Genomic DNA, 20638 nt, shown 5'->3' with positions numbered 1-20638 from the left:
TCTTTCATCCAGCAGTAGCTACAGCAGTCAAGCCACTATCATCTCTTACCTGGACAACAGCACTTTACCTCCTGAAGTCACACTTGCCCTGGTCCAGTCCATTCTCTACACCACAGCCAGAGTGATCTTTCCAAAACACAAACATAACGCCATCTTGTGGCAGGGAGAACAAATGGATTGCTCTGGTATATAGATTTACATCCATAATAGTTCATAAGTTGAAAGGTTATAACTAGAAGAACTTCTTTAACCAGAGATAAAATGGAAAATATACTCAGTTATCTAATTCCCCAAGTGGCACCAAGCCTAGATCGTCTTATGAGCTAGCTCCACCACCTTCAATGAAAGGATAATTTCTATGTAATTTTAACTGTTCCAAAGTGTAAAAAATACTGGAAAATTTCAAAATTCATTGAGCACTATTAATATAGCACTGATTCCAAACTAGATGAGGATGATTCCCAAAATAGAAAAATATAGGCCAGGTATCAGCACACTACATCCTGTGGACAAATCCAGTCTTCCAAGTGTTTTTATATAGGTCCTAGGTTAAGAATAGTTTTTACCATTTTTAAAAGTTGGAAAAACTCAAAATAAGAATAATATTTGGTGACATGCAAAAATTATATGAAATTCAAATTTCAGTGTTAATAAATAAAATTTTGCTGGAACACTCCCAATACTCATTTATTTACATATTGACTGGGGCTGCTTTCATGCTACAACAGCAAAGTTGAATAGTTGCAGTGGAGACTGTACAGCCCCCAAAGTGTAAAAATATTCACTATCTTGACCTTTACGGAAAAAAATTTGTCAATTCCTGATATTGATCAGTCTCACTTATTAATATAAATGTTAAAAATCTTAATTCAAATTTTAGTAAATTGAACCAAGCAAGGAATTAAAAGGAAAAAATTGCAATCAAGTAGGGGTTCTCTCCAGAATGCAGAAATGATTTATCTTTAAGAAATCTTTTTTTTAATTAATTAATTTATTTATTTATTTATTTATTTATGGCTGTGTTGGGTCTTCGTTTCTGTGCGAGGGCTTTCTCTAGTTGCGGCGAGCGGGGGCCACTCCTCATCACGGTGCGTGGGCCTCTCACTATCGCGGCCTCTCTTGTTGCGGAGTACAGGCTCCAGACGCGCAGGCTCAGCAGCTGTGGCTCACGGGCCCAGCTGCTCCGCGGCATGTGGGATCCCCCCAGACCAGGGCTCGAACCCGTGTCCCCTGCACTGGCAGGCAGGCTCTCAACCACTGCGCCACCAGGGAAGCCCAAGAAATCTTTTTTAAAAAAATTTTTATTGAAGTATAGTTGATTTACAATGTTGTGCCAATCTCTGCTATACAGCAAAGTGACTCAGTTATACTCATATAGACATTCTTTTTTTATATTCTTTTCCATTATGGTTTATCATAGGATATTGAATATAGTTCCCTGTGCTATATATTAGGACCTTGTTGTTTATCCATCTTAAATGTAACGGTTTTCATCTACCAACCCCAAACTCCCAGTCCATCTCTCTCCCTCCTCACTCCCTCTTGGCAACCACAAGTCTGTTCTCTATGGCTATGAGTCTGTTTCTGTTTTGTAGATAGGTTCATTTGTGACATATTTTAGATTCCACATATAAGTGATATCATATGGTGTTTGTCTTTCTCTTTCTGACTTACTTCACTTAGTATAATAAGATCTAGATGCATCCATGTTGCTGTAAGTGGCATTATTTTGTTCTTTTTTAGGGCTGAGTAGAATTCCATTGTATATATGTACCACATCTTCTTTATCCATTCATCTGTCAATGGACATTTAAGTTATCTCCATGTTTTGGCTATTGTGAATAGTGCTGCTATGAACATAGGGGTGCATGTATCTTTTTGAATTATAGTTTTGTCCAGGTATATGCCCAGGAGTGGGATTGCTGGATCATATGATAATTCTATTTTTAGTTTTCTGAGGAACCTCCATAATGTTTTCCATAGTGACTGTACCAACTTACATTCCCACCAACAGTGTAGGTGGGTTCCCTTTTCTCCACACCTTCTCTAGCATTTGTTATTTGTAGACTTTTTAATGACAGCCATTCTGACTGGTGTGAGGTGGTACCTCACTGTAGTTTTGATTTGCATTTCTTTAATAATTAGTGATGTTGAGCATCTTTTCATGTGCCTACTGGCCATCTGTGTGTCTTCTTTGGAGAAATGTCTATTAAGGTCTTCTGTCCATTTTTCGATTGGGTTGTTTGTTTTTTTGTTGTTGAGTTGTATGAGCTGTTTGTATATTTTGGAGATTATGCTCTTGTCCATGGTATCATTTGCAAATATTTTCTCCCATCTATTCCGTAGGTTGTCTTTTGTTTTTTGTTTGGTTTTTTGTTTGTTTTTATGGTCTGCTGTGCAAAAGCTTGTAAGTTTGGTTGGGTCCTATTTGTTTATTTTTACTTTTATTTCTACTGCCTTGGGAGACTGGCCTAAGAAAACATTGGTACAGGTTGTGTCAGAGAATGTTTTGCCTATGCTTTTTTCTAGGAGTTTTATGGTGTTATGTCTTATGTTTAAGTCTTTAAGCCATTTGAGTTTATTTTTGTGCATGGTGTGAGGGTGTGTTCTAACTTCATTGATTTACATGAAGCTGTCCAACTTTCCCAGCACCACTTGCTGAAGAAACTGTCTTTTCCCCGTTTTATATTCTTGCCTCCTTTGTTGAAGATTAATTGATTGTAGGTGTGTGTGTTTATTGCTGGGCTCTCTGCTCTGTTCCATTGATCCATATGCCTGTTTTTGTACCAATATCACACTGTTTTGATTACTGTAGCTTTGCAGTATTGTCTGAAGTCTGGGAGAGTTATGCCTCCTGCTTTGTTTTTCTTTTCCTCAGGATTGCTCTGTTAATTCTCGGTATTTTATGGTTCCATATAAATTTTTGGATTATTTGTTCTAGTTCTATGAAAAAATGTCATGGGTAATTTGATAGGGATCACATTAAATCTGTAGATTGCTTTGGGTAGTATTGCCATTTTAACAATATTAATTCTTCCAATCCAAGAGCATGGGATATCTTTCCATTTCTTTGAGTCCTCTTTTATTTCCTTTATTAATGTTTTAGAGTACTCAGCATATAAATATTTCACCTCCTTGGTCAGGTTTACTCCAGGTATTTATCTTTCTTTGGTGCAATTTTAAAAAGTATCTTTTTTTGCATTCCCTTTCTAATATTTCATTGTTAGTGTAAAGGAATGCAACTGATTTCTGAATGTTAATCTTCTACCCTCCTACTTTGCTGAATTCATTTATTAGATCTAGTAGTTTTTGCGTGGAGTCCCTAGGTTTTCTATATATAATATCATGTCATTTGCATATAGTGACAATTTTACCTCTTCCCTTCCAATTTGGATAACTTTTCTTTTTCCTGTCTGATTGCTGTGACTGGGATTTCCAATACTATGTTGAAGAGAAGTGGTGAGAGTGGGCATCCTTGTCTTGTTCCAGATTTTAGCAGGAAGGCTTTCAACTTCTCACCATTGAGTATTATATTGGCTGTGGGTTTGTTATATATGGCTTTTATTATCTTGAGATATGTTCCCTATATTCCCACTTTGGTAAGAGTTTTTTTTCATGAATTGATGTTGAATTTTGTCAAATGCTTTTTCTGCATCTATTGAGATGATCATGTGGCTTTGGACTTTTCTCTTGTTAATGTGGTGTATTACATTGATTGATTGATTTGCATATGTTGAACCATCCTTGTGAACCTGGGATGAATCCCACTTGGTCATGGTATATGACCATTTTTATGTGTTGCTGGATTCAGTTTGCTAACATTTTGTTGAGAATTTTTACATCTATATTCATCAAAGATACTGACCTGTAATTTTCTTTTGCTGTGGTGTCTTTGTCTGGCTTTGGTATCAGGGTGATGGTGGCTTCATAGGATGTCTTTGGGAGTGTTCCCTCCTCTTCAGTCTTTTGGAAGAATTTGAGAAGAATCAGTATAAGTTCTTTGTATGTTTGGTAGAATTCACTTGTGAAGCCATCTGATCCTGGACTTTTGTTTTATGAAGCTTTTTTATTACAGATTCTATTTCACTTCTAGTGATAGGTCTGTTCAAATTATCTATTTCTTCTTGATTCAGTTTTGCTGGGCTGTATGTTTCTAGGAAGTTGTCCATTTCTTCTAGGTTGTCAAATTTGTTGGCATATAATTGGTCATAGTATTCTCTATTTTTTTAAATTCCTGTGGTATCAGTTGAGCTTTCTCCTTTTTCATTTCTTATTTTGTTTATTTGCGTTCTCTCTCTTTTCTTATTGGTGAGCCTGGCCAGGGATTTGTTAATTTTGCTTTTGCTTTCAAAGAACCAGCTCTTGGTTTTGTTGCTTTTTTCTATTGTTTTTTTTAAAATCTCTATTTATTTATTTTCTCCCTGATCTTTATTATTTCCTTCCTTCTGCTGATTTTAGGTTTTGTTCTTCTTTTTCTAATTCTTTTAGGTGGTGAGTTAGGTTGTTTATTTGAGATTTTTCTTCCTTTTGATGAAAGTCTGTATCGCTATGAACATCCCTCTAAGAAACGTTTTTGCTGCATCCCATAGATTTTGTAGGTTATGTTTTCATTGTCATTTGTCTCAAGGTATTTTTTAATTTCGTTTGTGACTTCCTCATTGACCCATTGGTTTTTTAGTATCATGTTATTTAGTCTCCATATAATCATTTTTTTTCTCATTTCTTTTCCTGTGGTTGATTTCTAGTTTCATGCCATTGTGGTCAGAGAAGATGCTTGAAATAATTTCTATACTCTTAAATTTCTTAAAGTTAGTTTTGTGCCCTAGGATGTGGTCAATTCTAGAGAATGTTCCATGTGCACTTGAAAAGAATGTATATTCTGTGGTTTTTTTGGATGTAGTGCCCTGAAAATATCAATTAAGTCTAACTGTTCTATTGTATCATTTAGGACCTCTGTTGCCTCATTCGTTCTCTGTCTGGAAGATCTGTCCATTGATGTGAGTGGGGTGTTAACGTCTCTTAGTATTTTTGTATTCTTATCGATTTCTCCATTTATGTCTGTTAGTATTTGTTTTATGTATTTGGGTCTTCCTATATTAGGTGCATATATGTTGATGAGTGTAAAAGTCTCTTCTTGTATTGATTCTTTTATCATTATATAGTGTACTTCTTTATCTTTCTTTATAGCCTTTGCTTTAAAGACTATTTTGTCTGATATGAGTATTGCAACTCCCACTTCCTTGTCATGTCCATTTGCATGAAATAACTTTTTTTTTTGGCTGCATTAGGTCTTCATTGCTGCATGTGGGCTTTCTCTAGTTGTGGCAAATGGGGGTTACTCTTTGTTGTGGTGTGCAGGCTTCTTATTGTGGTGGCTTCTCTTGTTGTGAAGCATGGGCTCTAGGCATGCAGGCTTCAGTAGTTGCAGCATGTGGGCTCAGTAGCTGTGGCACATGGGCCCTAGAGCACAGGCTCAGTAGTTGTGGTGCACAGGCTTAGTTGATCCGTGGCATGTGGGATCTTCCCAGAGCAGGGATCAAACCCTTGTCCCCTTCATTGGTAGGCAGATTCTTAACTACTGCACCACCAGGGAAGTTCCTGCATGAAATATCTTTTTCCATCCCCTCACTTTCAATCTATGTGTGCCCTTTTCCCTAAAGTGGGTCTCTTGTAGGCAGCATAGTGTAAGCTCTTGTCTTTTAAATCCAGCCTGCCACTCTATCTCTTTTGATTGGACTATTCAGTCCATTGACATTTAAAGTAATTATTGATTATATATGTATTTATTGCCATTTCAAACCTTGTTTTCCAGTTGATTCTTTATTTCTTCTTTGTTCCTTTCTCTTTTCTTTTTGTGGTTTGATGATTTCCTTTTATTTTATGCTTGTGTTCTCTTCTTTTAGGTTTTTGTGACTCTTGTAAGTTTTTTATTTGTGGTTACCCTGTTTTTCCAATATGTTAACCCCTTCCTATATCTGCTTGCTTTAAACTGATAGTGATATAGACTCAAACACATTCTAAAAAAAAGGAAAAAGAGGGCTTCCCTGGTGGCGCAGTGGTTAAGAATCTGCCTGCCAATGCAGGGGACATGGGTTCGAGCCCTGGTCCGGGAAGATCCCACATGCCACAGAGCAACTACATCCGTGTGCCACAACTACTGAACCTGTGCTCTAGAGCCCGCAAGCCACAACTACTGAGCCTGCATGCCTAGAGTCCATGCTCCGCAACAAGAGAAGCCACCACAATGAGGAGCCTGCGCACTGCAATGAAGAGTAGTCCCTGCTCGCTGCAACTAGAGAAAGCCTGCATGCAGCAACAAAGACCCAACACAGCCAAAAAAAGTAAAAATAAATAAAATAAATAAAATTTAAAAAATAAATTAAAAAAAAGAATCTGGATTTTCTTACTCTCCTTCCCCACACTTTATGATTTTGATGTCTCTTTTTACATCTTCATGTTTATCCTTTGGCTGTTCCTTGTGTTTACCATTGCTTTCACAAATAAGTTTTTTTTTTCTTTTTTATCTGTATACTGGGTAATTTAAGTGATTTACTTTCCAGTTGGATTTACTCCTTCTTATTTCTTCTTGCTTCTTTTCTATTTAGAGATGACCTTTCAATATTTCTTTTAGGATAGGTTTAGTATTGCTGTATTCTTTTAGTTTTTGTTCTTCTGAGAAATTCTTTATTTCTCCACCTATTTTAAATGATAGTCTTGCTGGGTAGAGTATTCTAGGTGGCAGATTTTTCTCTTTCGAGACTTTGAATATATTTTGCAAAAGAAATCTTTTATTGCAAGGTTTTCTTTAAACACATTAAAGGGGAGGAAAAAAATAATCATCTGGAGAGATTCCAAAAAATGTATTTGATTAAATTCAACCCTGAATGACCAAAACAATCCTGAAAAGGAATAAAGTTAGAGGGCTCACACTTTCTGATTTCAAAACTTACTACAAAGCTACAGTAATCAAAACAGTGTGGCAGGGGTTTCCCTGGTGGCGCAGTGGTTGAGAATCTGCCTGCCGATGCGGGGGACATGGGTTCGAGCCCTGGTCTGGGAAGATCCCACATGCCGTGGAGCAACTAGGCCCATGAGCCACAACTACTGAGCCTGCGCATCTGGAGCCTGTGCTCCTCAACAAGAGAGGCCGCGATAGTGAGAGGCCCACGCACCGTGATGAAGAGTGGCCTCCACTTGCCACAACTAGAGAAAGCCCTTGCACAGTAATGAAGACCCAACACAGCCATAAATTAAAAAAAAAAAATTTAATTAAAAAAAAAAAAACAGTGTGGCAGGGGCATAAGACAGACACAGAGTGCTGTGGAATAAAACAGAGGAGACCAGATATAAACCCTCAAATATATGGCCAAATGATTCTTGACAAGGATGCCAAGAACATTCAATAGGGAAAGGACAGCCTTTTCAACAAATGGTACTGTGAAAATTAGATATCCTCATGCAAAAGAATGAAGGTGAACCTTGCCTTAAATGATATAGAAAAATCAACTCAAATGTATCAAAGAGATAAATACAAAAACTAAGACTATAAAACTCTTAGAGGAAACACAGGGGAAAATCTTCATTACATTGGATTTAGCAACGATTTCTTGAATATGACACCAAAAGTATAGGCAACAAAAGAAAAAACAGTTAAACCAGCTTTCATTAAAACGAAAAACTTTTGTGCATCAAACCATACTATCAGGAACTTCCCTGGTGGCACAGTGGTTAAGAATCTGCCTGCCACATATGGTCACCTTATCTTTGATAAAGGAGGCAAGAATATACAATGGAGAAAAGACAACCTCTTCAATAAGTGGTGCTGGGAAAACCAGACAGTTACATGTAAAAGAATGAAATTAGAACACTCCCTAACACCATACACAAAAATAAACTCAAAATGGATTAAAGACCTAAATGTAAGGCCAGACACTATCAAACTCTTAGAGGAAAACGTAAGCAGAACAGTCTATTACATAAACCACAGCAAGATCCTTTTTGACCCACCTCCTAGAGAAATGGAAATAAAAACACAAATAAACAAATGGGACCTAATGAAACTTAAACGCTTTCGCACAGCAAAGGAAACCATAAATAAGACCAAAAGACAACCCTCAGAATGGGAGAAAATATATGCAAATGAAGCAACTGACAAAGAATTAATCTCCAAAATATACAAGCAGCTCATGCAGCTCAATATCAAAAAAACAAACAACCCAATCCAAAAATGGGCAGAAGATCTAAGTAGACATTTCTCCAAAGAAAGCATACAGATTGCCAACAAACACATGAAAGGATGCTCAACATCACTAATCATTAGAGAAATGCAAATCAAAACTACAATGTGGTATCACCTCACACCGGTCAGGATAGCTATCATCAAAAAATCTAGAAACAATAAATGCTGGAGAGGGTGTGGAGAAAAGGGAACCCTCTTGTGCTCTTGGTGGGAATGTAAATTGAAACAGCAACTATGGAGAACAGTATGGAGGTTCCTCAAAAAACTAAAAATAGAACTACCATATGACCCAGCAATCCTACTACTGGGCATATACCCTGAGAAAACCATAATTCAAAAAGACACATGCACCCCAATGTTCATTGCAGCTCTATTTACAATAGCCAGGTCATGGAAGCAACCTAAATGTCCATCGACGGATGAATGGATAATGAAGATGTGATACATATATACAATGGACTGTTACTCAGCCATAAAAAGTAACAAAATTTGGTCATTTGTAGAGATGTGGATGGATCTAGAGACTGTCATACAGAGTGAAGTAAGTCAAAAAGAGAAGAATAAATATCGTATATTAACGCATATATGTGGAACCTAGAAAAATGGTACAGATGAACCGGTTTGCAGGGCAGAAATAGAGGCACAGATGTAGAGAACAAACATATGGACACCCAGGGGAGAAAGTGACAGGGGGGTGGGGGTGGCGGTGTGATTAATTGGGAGATTGGGATTGACATATATACACTAATATGTGTAAAATGAATAACTAATAAGAACCTGCTGTATAAAAAAAATAAATTAAATAAAATTCAAAAATTCAGAAAAAAAGAACCCAGTAAATTTTAGGTTGCATAACCACAACACGTAATTTATGTTGTTTTACTACCATAAAAAATAAAAAGAGAAAAGGATATAGATAGTGAAATTTCCAATTCACAACACACACAAGATTTTTGCACTTCGCTCAGAAAAGAAGTAAATAGAGTAATAAAATAAAACTGGGACTCTTTGTATGTGGGAAGGAGGCCTTGCCACGCCTCTGAGAGGAAGAGAGCAATTTCGGTAGAAGCACTTTCAGTTTATGAGAGAATGCCAAGAACATTGACTGCCTTGAGGTCTCCAGCACCATTCTCCACTGCTAAGAGCATGATCTGGCTGTTCCAGTTTCTCACGCTTGTCTTCTGCCTTGGCCCAGGTAAATGCTGAAGTGGACCCATGTAGTCTTGAGTCACTCCTGGTTTTGTGCAGCTTGCTCAATCTAAATCACCTATTTATAGGTGTCTGTCTCTCTGCCAGGGGATCCGGTGGGGCTCACAGTGGTGCCTGACGAACTGCCATTGCCTCTCAACCTAAAAGCTTATGGCCTGAGATGGTTCAGAGTTAACAGCTTCAACTGTGTTTTCATTTAAGTGAATTATCTGCTGGGGCATGGGAAATGTGCTTTTATGAGACAAGACTGTTTGGGGTTTATGACCAGCATGTTGTGGAATAAAGAGACCTAAAGTTAAGAAAAGAAGCCTTCTTACCAAATTAGCTACTATCTTACTGTGGTATCACAGGTAGGTTACATGTTCTTCCTGAGCCTCATGATCTTCATTGGAAATATTGAAACTCTATGGTTCAGCTTAGCCGAAATTTCTGAACCCAACTAAAACACGAGAAATAGTCCTCTCAGTTTTTGCTTACTGTGATAAAAAGCGTTCTCCAGCTTTCCTTTCCTTTGATGCAAGTCAGGGGCTATCTAGTCCAGCAGTACCTAATTTGGCAGACAGAAAGGAATTCTCTGATCCTGCCTGCTTCTCATTCCCTGCTGTCCATTCCGTGGAAAGCATGAAGGTTCATGTCAGGTTTGGAGAACCACAAGTGGTCAACTGGGGCCAAAGTATAGGATGGGGCAGAAGACGAAACAGGAAAGCTAGCCCAGAACTAGCCCAGGGTAGCAGATAAAAATAGTTAATATTCACTGAGGGTTCATACTGTCCCAGGAACTGGGTCAAATGCTGTACATACATCATATACAAAAGCCTTATGACAGTTCTATGAGTCTATACTATTATTATACCCTTTTTAAATAACTTGCCCAAATCTCATTAGCCAGTAGGTGGCAAGCTCTTGCAATATTTTTGAGGAACAGTGACAGCTGAATAAACACGGTAGCAGCACAAGAGAAAGAAGGACAGAAGCAAAAATCACCATAGATGTAGAATTAACTAGATTAACTGGCAATGGGAATTAGGGGGGAAGAGACTTCACTGTCATCCAATAAATATTCATTGAGCACCTACTGGATGCCTGGCACTGCTCTAGTTCCTGGGGATACACCATAAACAAAGGAGGCAAAAATTCCTGCTCTCGTGGAGTTAACTTTTTAACAGGGGAGACAAACTATAAACAAGATAAATAAGTGAAATAGTATATTTGATAGTGATAAATGATAAGAATGAAATAAATCAAGCAGGGAAAGGTGATATGAAATATTGGGGGGGGGGGAGGTGAAATTTCAGAGTAGCCAAAGAAGGTTACAAAGTTGCGGGCATGAGGGAGCAGGCATGAAGAGAAGATGATTTCAATTTTGGAGTTACTAATTTTAAGATGTTAGTGTGATATCCATGAGAAGATTTCCTGAAAGCAGCTGGAAATTTAGGACTGGAGGTAGAGCTGAGGCTGGAAGCTTAGAAGTCACAGCATAGAAGTAATAAATGAAGTTAAGGAGAAAAGTGTAAGGAGGACAGAAACTTGGGAAATATGTATAAGATGCAGAAAGAGGGAGAATTCACTTACACATTCAAGAGCCACTCCCCAGAGTAGGAGCAGAGACCCGTGTCTTTGCCTCTTTGCAAAATTGAGCCCATCTCTAGAATTAAATATTCTGAATGTCCTCAGGTTAAAATTTCCCTGCTTCTCCTCATTCCCATCAATACTTCTCATAAGGGCCCTATGAAATATACACTATCCTCACTTTAAGGAAGAGGAAAGAAGGCATACAACACTTAACTAACTTGCTTAATGTCACACTGTTATGGGGGAAGTGGGGATGGTGCAGAAAAGAAACATACTTGAATGTGTTTTGCAGGTATTCTGAGGCCCAGGAGGAAAGCAGTGATTGCCAGGGTTAGAAATCAGGGAGCCTGGCTCCAGAGTCTGTGTTCATAACCCCTTTACTCTGCTAGTTAGTTTATACACAGTTATATATTCACATAAATGTATATATAATTATAAACTGTGATGCTAGGAAGAAAATAAGCAGGGTACTGATCCCGAAAACTTGGCTTCTGTACACTGGTGCTGAATTGAATCTCAGAGACAGAGTTTTGGGTGAAATTGAAAAGTATAGCTTTATTGCTTTGCCAGACAAGGGAGACACAGCGGGCTCCTGTCCTCAAAAACTGTGTGTCCCAACCTGGGAGGATTTGGTGAGGAGTTTTATAGCAACGGTTCAAGGTTGGGGTTGCTGATAAGATTAGGGTGTGTGCAGGACCTGCACTCCTTTAATTTGGTCTCAGGTAATCTGATGAGTTTCTATGGTTCCTTTAATCTGGCCTCAGATGGTCTTCTTGAAGAGCTTCTCTGGTTCCTTTAATCTGGAATGAAGAATGCTGATATTTTCCATTTGTTGGGTTTTAGTTCTGTAGAGCAGCTCAAAGATATTGTTGTGTATCCCTTGAGGCAGAAGCAGGACCCTGCCCCAAGGCTGCACTATTGTTTCTTGGCTGCTCCTCTCTCGTATCTGCATCCCCTCTCTTCCCTGATTAGCAACTGTTCTAGTCTGCCCTTCGGAACTCAGGGAAGGTCATGGAGGCTGGAGTCTATTCCCTACAAACAAGAAATGGGGGACATAAAGCCTTCCATGCCCAGGAGTCCCCACAGTGTCCTTCTTGGTTTCAGTACCGTTGGAGAGAAAAACAAGAGGATCTGCTTTGGATGAGGTGATGTGGAATGGATTTTCTGGAAAAGTAGCATCTCCTCTGATATTTAAAGAGTATGAGGAGTCAAATGGGGAGGAGTCTAATGAAGAAACATTCAAAGCAGTGGGAATTACATGTGCAAAGGCCCTGGTGCAGGGAAGGGTTTGGAGTGATTAAGGAAGGGGAAAAAACCACTGTGACAAGAGTATGGCACAAATAAAATCAATCTTGAAAACAAGCATGAAGGAAGATGACTCATGCCAGCCTACATTCTTTCAAGGGGCTGGACACCATGACTTTCTCCTTTTAAGAAATGTATCTGAAAGGATAAACCATGTTAAGAAATAATCCCAATTGGTATAACTGAAATCAGACATTATCATGCCCCGGAGAAAATGAATCTCATTTGCTTCTCCGTTTTATTCTTTATAGGTGGGAACTTACTTATCAAATGTTAATATGAATACAAAGTATTAAGGAATCTTATTATAATGCTGATTCTGGAATGGAGACTAAGATTCTGCATTTATAACAAGCTCCCAGGCAACCCCAATGCTGCTTCATGAACCATACTCATGAGACTTTAGTCACAGTGGAGTTGGAGGGATGGAGAAATAAGAACAAATTCTTCAAGTGTGTTTGCAAGAAGCAGATACAGATATTCTGATGCTGAAGAGAGAACAGTAGTAGGAAATATATGTACAGCCAATACACATGGGCCAACCAAATGATTCTGACGTTTTGAGTCAAAAACTTACAGGCTCTTCTGCTAAAAGATTGTAATCCGATGACTCCCCTTCCCCTGAGCAGCATTATCTACTTCTTACTAACCATCCACACCTTCAAATGTTTATTGTTGCTCACCATAGGCAGAGAGTTGTTTATATTTTGTCACTATCCTGAAGGACAACTGTGTCTTTCCACCTCTCAGAATCTGTGGTCTGTGCCCACTGGACTGCCAGCCTTTCACACCTCCCAGTTTTCAGCCTCCCACTACAGATCTAGCCTCAGTTGTGTCTCCATGTGCACACAAAATTTTTGTCTTTCTTTTTTTTCATTAAGGTGAAATTCACAAAACAAAATAATAATATTAAAATGTACAATTCAGTGACATTTAGTAAATTTACAATGTTGGGCAACCACCACTTCTATTGCTCCAAAACACTTAGTCACCCCAAAAGAAAACCTTGTACCCATTAAGCAATCACTTCTCATTTCTCCTTCCCCCTATGCCTCTTCAAACACCAATCTGCTTTCTGGCTCAATGGGTTTACCTATTCTGAATATTTCATATAAATGAAATCATGCAACATGTGACTTTTTATGTCTGACTTCTTTCACTTAGTACGTTTTCAATGTTTATTCATATTGTATCATGTATCAGTACTATATTCCTTTTTATTGCTGAATAAGATTCCATTGTATGTGTGTACCATATTTATTTATCCACTCATCTACTGATGGACATTTGTGTTGTTTCCACCTTTTGGCTTTTGCAAATAGTTCTATTATGAAGACTTTTGTACAAGTATTGTTTTCAATTTTTCTGGGTATATACCCAGGAATGAAATTTCTGGATCATATGGTAATGTTGTACTTAATTTTTTGAGGGATCACTAAATAGTTTTTTCCACAGTGGCTGTACCAGTTTACAATCCCACCAGCAATGTATAAGGGTTCTAATTTCTCCACATCCTTACCAAAACTTATTTTCCAATTATTTACTATTATTATTGTTGTTATTATTATTAATCACCATCTTAGTACATGTAAAGTCTCTTGTGGTTTTGATTTGCATTTCCCTAACAACAAATGATATTGAGCATCTTTTCATGTGCTTATTGGCTGTTTGTATATTTTCTTTGGAGAAATGTCTATTCAAGTCCTTTGTCCCTTTTTGATTAGATTATTTGTCTTTTTTTTTGAGCTATAAGAGCTCTTTAACTACTTTGAATACTAGACCCTTATCAGATATATGATTTATAAATATTTTCTCCTATTCTGTAAGTTTTCTTTTCATTACCTGATAATGTCCTTTGATGCACAAAAGTTTTTAATTTTGATGAAGTCTAATTTATCTATTTTTTCTTCTCCTGCTCACACTTTTGTTGTCATATCTAAGAATTCATTGCCAAATCCAAGATCATGTAAATTTACCCCTATGTTTTCTTCTAAGAGTTTCATAATTTTTTGCTTTCATATTTAGGTCATTGAAACATTTTGAGTTGATTTTTGTATAGGTGTGAGGTAGGTGTTCAACTTCATTCTTTTGTTTATAGACATCTGGTTGTCCCAGTACTATTTGTTGAAGCAACCATTCTTTCCCCATTGAACGATCTTGGCATTCTTGTCAAAAATTAATTGTCCATAAATGTATAGGTTTATTTATGGACTCTCAATTCAATTCCATATAGACATCTATATGTCTATCCTGATACCAGCAATACACTGGCATGTGATTAACGTAGCTGTGGAAATTTTTAAATTGGGAAGTGCGAGTTCTCCAATTTGTTTTTATTTTTCAATATAGTTTTGGCTAGTTGGGGTCCCTTACAATTCCATATGAATTTGAAGAATGGCTTTTCTATTTATGAAAAAAAAGTCACAAAAGTCATTGGAATTTTGATAGAGATTGAATTGAATCTGTAACTTGCTTTGGGTAGTATTGCCAAATACATAATCTTAAATCCTACAATCCATGTACATAGGATGTCTTTCCATTTATTTAGGTATTCTTTAATTTCTTTCAAAATGTTTCATAGTTTTCAGTGTATAAGTATTGAATCTCCTTGGCTAAATTATTCATAGATATTTAATTATTTTGGATGCTATTATATATGGAATTGTTCTCCTAATTTCCTTTTCAGATTGTTCATTGCTAGTGTTTAAAAATACAATGTGTATTTGTAAAATACAAATTAAAAATATACAATTGTAAATTTACAATTGTAAAAATACGTGTTGTAATTGTAAATTTTTGTAAATTGATCTTCTATGCTACAACTTTGCTTAATTCATTTATTAGTTCTGATAGTTTTTTTGTGGATTCTTTTTTTTTTTTTTTACTTTTTATTTTATATTGGAGTATAGCCAATTAACAGTGTTGTGATAGGTTCAGGTGCACAGCAAAGGGACTCAGTCAGCCATACATATACATGTAACCATTCTCATCTAAACTCCCCTCCCATCCAGGCTGCCACATAACATTGAGCAGAGTTCCCTGTGTAATACAGTAGGTCCTTGTTGGTTATCCATTTTAAATATAGCAGTGTGAACATGTCAATCCCAAACTCCCTGACTATCCTTTCCCCCGATCCTTCCCCCCTGTAACCATAAGTTCATTCTCTAAGTCTGTGAGTCTGTTTCTGTTTTGTAAATAAGTTCATTTGTATCATTTCTTTTTAGATTCTGCATATAAGGGATATCATACAATATTTTTCTTCCTCTGTCTGACTTATTTCACTCCATATGACAATCTCTAGGTCCATCCATTTTGCTGCAAATGGCATTATTTCATTCTTTTTAATGGCTGAGTAATATTCCATCATATATATATATACCACATCTTCTTTATCCATTGCTCTGTTGATGGACATTTAGGTTGCTTCCATGTCTTAGCTATTGTAAACAGTGCTGCAATGAACATTGGGGTGCATGTATCCTTTCAGACCATGTTTTTCTCTGGATATATGCCCAGGAGTGGGATTGCAGAGTCATATGGTAGCTGTAATTTTAGTTTTTTAAGGAACTTCCATACTGTTCTCCACAGTGGCTGTACCAGTTTACATTCCCACCAACAGTGTAAGAGGGTCCCCTTCTCTACACACCCTCTCCAGCATTTATTGTTTGTGGATTTTTTGATGATAGCCATTTTGACTGGTGTGAGGTGATATCTCATTGTAGTTTTGATTTGCACTTCTCTAATAATTAGCAATGTTGAGCATCTTTTCATGTGCCTGTTGGCCATCTGTATATCTTCTTTGGAGAAATGTCTATTTAAGTCTTCTGCCCATTTTTTTAATTGCGTTGTTTGTTTTGATGATATTAAGCCTCATGAGCTGTTTGTAAATTTTGGAGACTAATCCCTTGTTGGTCACATCATTTGTAAATATTTTCTCCCAATCTGTGGGTTGTCTTTTCGTTTTGTTTATGGTTCCCTTTGCTGTGCAAAATCTTTTCATTTTAATTAGGTCCCATTCATTTATTTTTGTTTTTATTTCTATTATTCTGAGAGACAGATCAAAAAAGACATTGCTGCAATTTATGTCAGAGAGCGTTCTGCCTATGTTTTCCTCTAGGAATTTTATAGGTTAGGTCTTTAATCCATTTTGAGTTTATTTTTGTGTATGGTGTTAAAGAATGATCTGATTTCATTTTTGCACATGTAGCTGTCCAGTTTTCCCAGCACCATTTGTTGAAGAGACCGTCTTTCCACCATTGTGTAGTCTTGCCTCCTTTGTCATAGATTAATTGACCATAGGTGTGTGGGTTTATTTCTGGGCTTTCCATCCTGTTCCATTGATATATATTTCTATTTTCGTGCCAGTACCATACTCTTTTGACGACTGTAGCTTTGTAGTATAGTCTGAAGTCAGGGAGCCTGATGCTTCCAGCTCCGTTTTTCTTTCTCAAGATTGTTTTGGATATTTGAGGTCTTTTGTGTTTCCATACAAATTAAGATTTTCTTTGTTCCAGTTCTGTGAAACGTGCCATTGGTAATTTGATAAGAATTGCATTGAATCTGTAGATTGCCTTGGGTAGTATTGTCATTTTAACAGTACTGATTCTTCCAATCCAAGAACATGGTATATCTTTCCACCTGTTTGTGTCATCTTCTATTTCTTTCATCAGTATCTTACAGTTTTCAAATTACAGGTCTTTTCTCTCCTTAGGTAGGTATATTCCTAGGTATTTTATTCTTTTTCATGTGGTGGTAAATGGGATTGTTTCTTAAATTTCTCTCTCTGAATTTCATTGTTAGTATATAGAAATGCAACAGGTTTCTGTGTATTAATTTTACATTGTGCAACTTTACGGAATTCATTGATTATCTCTAGTAGTTTTCTGGTAACATATTTACGATTCTCTATGTATAGTATCATGTCATCTGCAAACAGGGACAGTTTTACTTCTTCTTTGCCAATTTGGATTCGTTTTATTTCTTTTTCTTCTCTGATTGCCATGGCTAGGACTTCCAAAACTATGCTGAATGAAAGTGCTGAGAGTGGACATCCTTGTCTTTTTCCTGATCTTAGAGGAAATGCTTTCAGCTTTTCACCATTGAGTATGATGTTAGCTATAGTTTTGTCATATATGGCCTTTATTATGTTGCGGTATGTTCCCTCTTTGCCTACTTTCTGGGGAGTTTTTATCATAAATGGGTGTTGAATTTTGTCAAAAGATTTTTCTGCATCTATTGAGATGATCACATGGTTTTTTTCTTCAATTTGTTGATGTGGTGTATCACGCTGGTTGATTTGTGGATATTGAAAAATCCTTGCATTCCTGGGATAAATCCCACTTGATCATGGTGTATGATCCTTTTAATGTACTGTTGGATTCAGATTGCTAGTATTTTATTGAGGATTTTTGAGTCTATGCTCATCAGTGATATTGGCCTGTAATTTTCCTTTTTTGTGGTATCTTTGTCTCGTGTCAGGGTGATGGTGGCCTCATAGAATAAGTTTGGGAATTTTCCTTCCTCTGCAATTTTTTGGAACAGTTTCAAAAGGATAAGTGTGAGCTCCTCCCTCAATGTTTGATAGAATTCGCCTGTGAAGCCATCAGGTCCTGGACTTTTGTTTTTTGGGAGTTTTTTAATCACAGTTTCCATTTCAGTACTTGTGATTGGTCTGTTCATATTTTCTATTTCTTCCTGGTTCATTCTTGGGTGACTCTACCTTTCTAAGAATTTGTCCGTTTCTTCCAGGTTGTCCATTTTATTGGCATACAGTTGCTTGTAGTAGTCTCTCATGATCCTTTGTATTTCTGTGGTGTCATTTGTAACTCCTCCTTTTTCATTTCCAATATTATTGATTTGAATCCTCTCCCTTTTCTTCTTGATGAGCCTGGCTAAACGTTTATCAATTTTGTTTATCTTTTCAAAGAACCAGCTTTTAGTTTCATTGATCTTTGCTACTGTTTTCCTTGTCTCTATTTGATTTATTTATGCTCTGATCTTTATGATTTCTTTCCTCCTAGTAACTTTGGGGTTTTTTTTGTTGTTATTCTTCTTCTTTCTCTAGTAACTTTAAGTGTAAGGTTAGGTTGTTCATTTGAGATTTTTATTGTTTCCTGAGGTAAGATTGTATTGCTATAAACTTCCCTCTTAGAACTGCTTTTGAGGCATCCCATAGGTTTTGAATCATTGTGCTTTCATTTTCATTTGTCTTTAGGTATTTTTTAATTTCCTTTTTATTTCTTTAATGATCCATTGGTTCTTTAGTAGCATATTTTTTAGCCTCCACATGTTTGTGTTTTTTATAGTTTTTCTTCCTGTGGTTTATTTTTAATCTCATAACGCTGTGATCAGAAAAGATGCTTGATATGATTTCAATTTTCTTAAATTTACTGAGGCTTGCCTTGTGGCCCAGCATGTGGTCAATCCTGGAGAATGTTCCATGTACACTTGAGAAGAAGATGTATTCTGCTGCTTTTGGATGGAATGCTCTATAAATATAAATTAAGTCCATTTGGTCTAATGTGTCATTTAAGGCCTGTATTTCCTTATTGATTTTCTGTCCAAATGATCTGTCCATTAATGAAAGTGGGGTGTTAAAGTCCCCCATTATTATCGTGTTACTGCTGATTTCTCCCTTTATGGATGTTAGTACTTGCCTTATATATTGAGGTGCTCCTATGTTGGGTGCATATATATTTACAATTGTTATATCTTCTTCTTGGACTGATACCTTGATCATTATGTAGTGTCCTTCTTTATCTCTTATAACAGTCTTTATTTTAAAGTCTATTTTTTCTGATATGAGTATTGCTACTCCAGCTTTATTTTGGTTTCCATTTGCATGGAATACCTTCTTCCATCCCCTCACTTTCAGTCTGTATGTGTCCCTAGGTCTGAGGTGGGTCCCTTGTAGACAGCATATATACAAGTCTTGTTTTTTTATCCACTCAACCAGTCTATGTCTTGTGGTTGGCACATTTAATCCATTTACATTTAAGATAATTATCAATATATGCATTCATATTGCCATTTTCTTAGTTGTTTTGGGTTGTTTTTGTTGGTCTTTTTTCTTCCCTTCCTCTTTTGTTCTTTTCTCTTGTGATTTGATGACTGTCTTTAGTGTTGTGTTTGGGTTGCTTTTTCTTTTGTGTGTGAGTATCTGTTGCAGTTTTTGGGTTTGCTGTTCCCATGAGGTTTTGATATATCAGTCTATATATGTGCAAGGTTTTTTTGTGGTTGTTGTTTTTGTTTTTTTTGTTTTTTTGTTGTTGTTTTTTTTAAGTTGCTAGTCTTTTTCCTGCCTAGAGGAGTTTCTTTAACATTTGTTGCAAGGCTGGTCTGGTGGTGCTGAATTCTCTTAGCTTTTGCTTGTCTGTAAAGGTTTTGACTTCTCCTTCAAATCTGAATGAGAGTCTTGCTGGATAGAGTATTCTTGGTTGTAGGTTCTTCCCTTCCATCATTTTAAATATATCATGCCTGAGAGACCTTCAAGATGGTGGAGGAGTAAGACGTGGAGATTACCTTCCTCCCCACAAATACATCAGAAATACATCTACATGTGGAACAACTCCTACAGAACACCTACTGAATGCTGGCAGAAGACCTAAGACTTCCCAAAAGGCAAGAAACTCCCCACGTACCTGGGTAGGGCAAAAGAAAAAAGAAAAAAACAGAGATAAAAGAATAGGGAAGGGACCTGCACCTCTGGGAGGGAGCTGTGAAGGAGGAAAAGTTTCCACACACTAGGAAGCTCCTTCACTGGTGGAGATGGGGGATGGGCAGGGGGGGGAAGCTTCAGAGCCATGGAGGAAAGTGCAGCAACAGGGGTGCAGAGGGCAAAGTGGAGAGAGTCCCACACAGAGAATCGGTGCCGACCAGCACTCACCAGCCTGAGAGGCTTGTCTGCTCGCCAGCCGGGGTAGGTGGGGGCTGGGATCTGAGGCTTGGGCTTTGGAGGTCAGGTCCCAGGGAGAGGACTGGAGTTGGCTGCATGAACACAGTCTGAAGGGGGCTAGTGCTCCACAGCTAGTGGGGAAGGAGTCCGGGAAAAAGTCTGGACCTGACTAAGAGGCAAGAGACCATTGTTTAGGGGTGCATAAGGAGAGGGGATTCACAGCACCGCCTAAATGAGCTCCAGAGACAGGTGTGAGCTATCAACACAGACACCAGAGACGGGCATGAGATGCTAAGGCTGCTGCTGCAGCCACCAAGAAGCCTGTGTGCAAGCAGGTCACTATCCGCACCTCCCCTCCTGGGCGTCTGTGCAGCCTGCCACGACCAGGGTCCCGTGATCCAGGGACAACTTCCCCAGGA

General features: G+C 37.6%; 1 protein-coding gene across 3 annotated transcripts in view; it reads left to right on the top strand.

Annotated features, from left to right (window-relative positions):
* Positions 1–9328: 9328 nt before the first annotated feature.
* The window catches only part of SLAMF6 (SLAM family member 6), a 30814-nt gene continuing 19504 nt past the window's right edge, over positions 9329–20638 (top strand). For 2 of the 3 annotated variants that reach the window (XR_009009954.1, XM_007171757.2), the window contains exon 1: positions 9351–9434. Coding sequence is in view for 2 of the 3 variants with exons in the window: in XM_007171757.2 (XP_007171819.2) it covers positions 9386–9434 (49 nt within the window). In the remaining variant the exon portion in view is untranslated. Of the gene's footprint in view, positions 9435–20638 lie in introns of all 3 variants that reach the window. The other variant, XM_007171756.2, reaches the window with a different exon arrangement.

The sequence above is a fragment of the Balaenoptera acutorostrata genome, chromosome 1 (assembly GCF_949987535.1).
Source record: "Balaenoptera acutorostrata chromosome 1, mBalAcu1.1, whole genome shotgun sequence".
Classification (NCBI taxonomy): domain Eukaryota; kingdom Metazoa; phylum Chordata; class Mammalia; order Artiodactyla; family Balaenopteridae; genus Balaenoptera; species Balaenoptera acutorostrata.
Note: the sequence above shows the minus strand (reverse complement) of the source record. Positions and strands in the feature narration are given on the sequence as shown.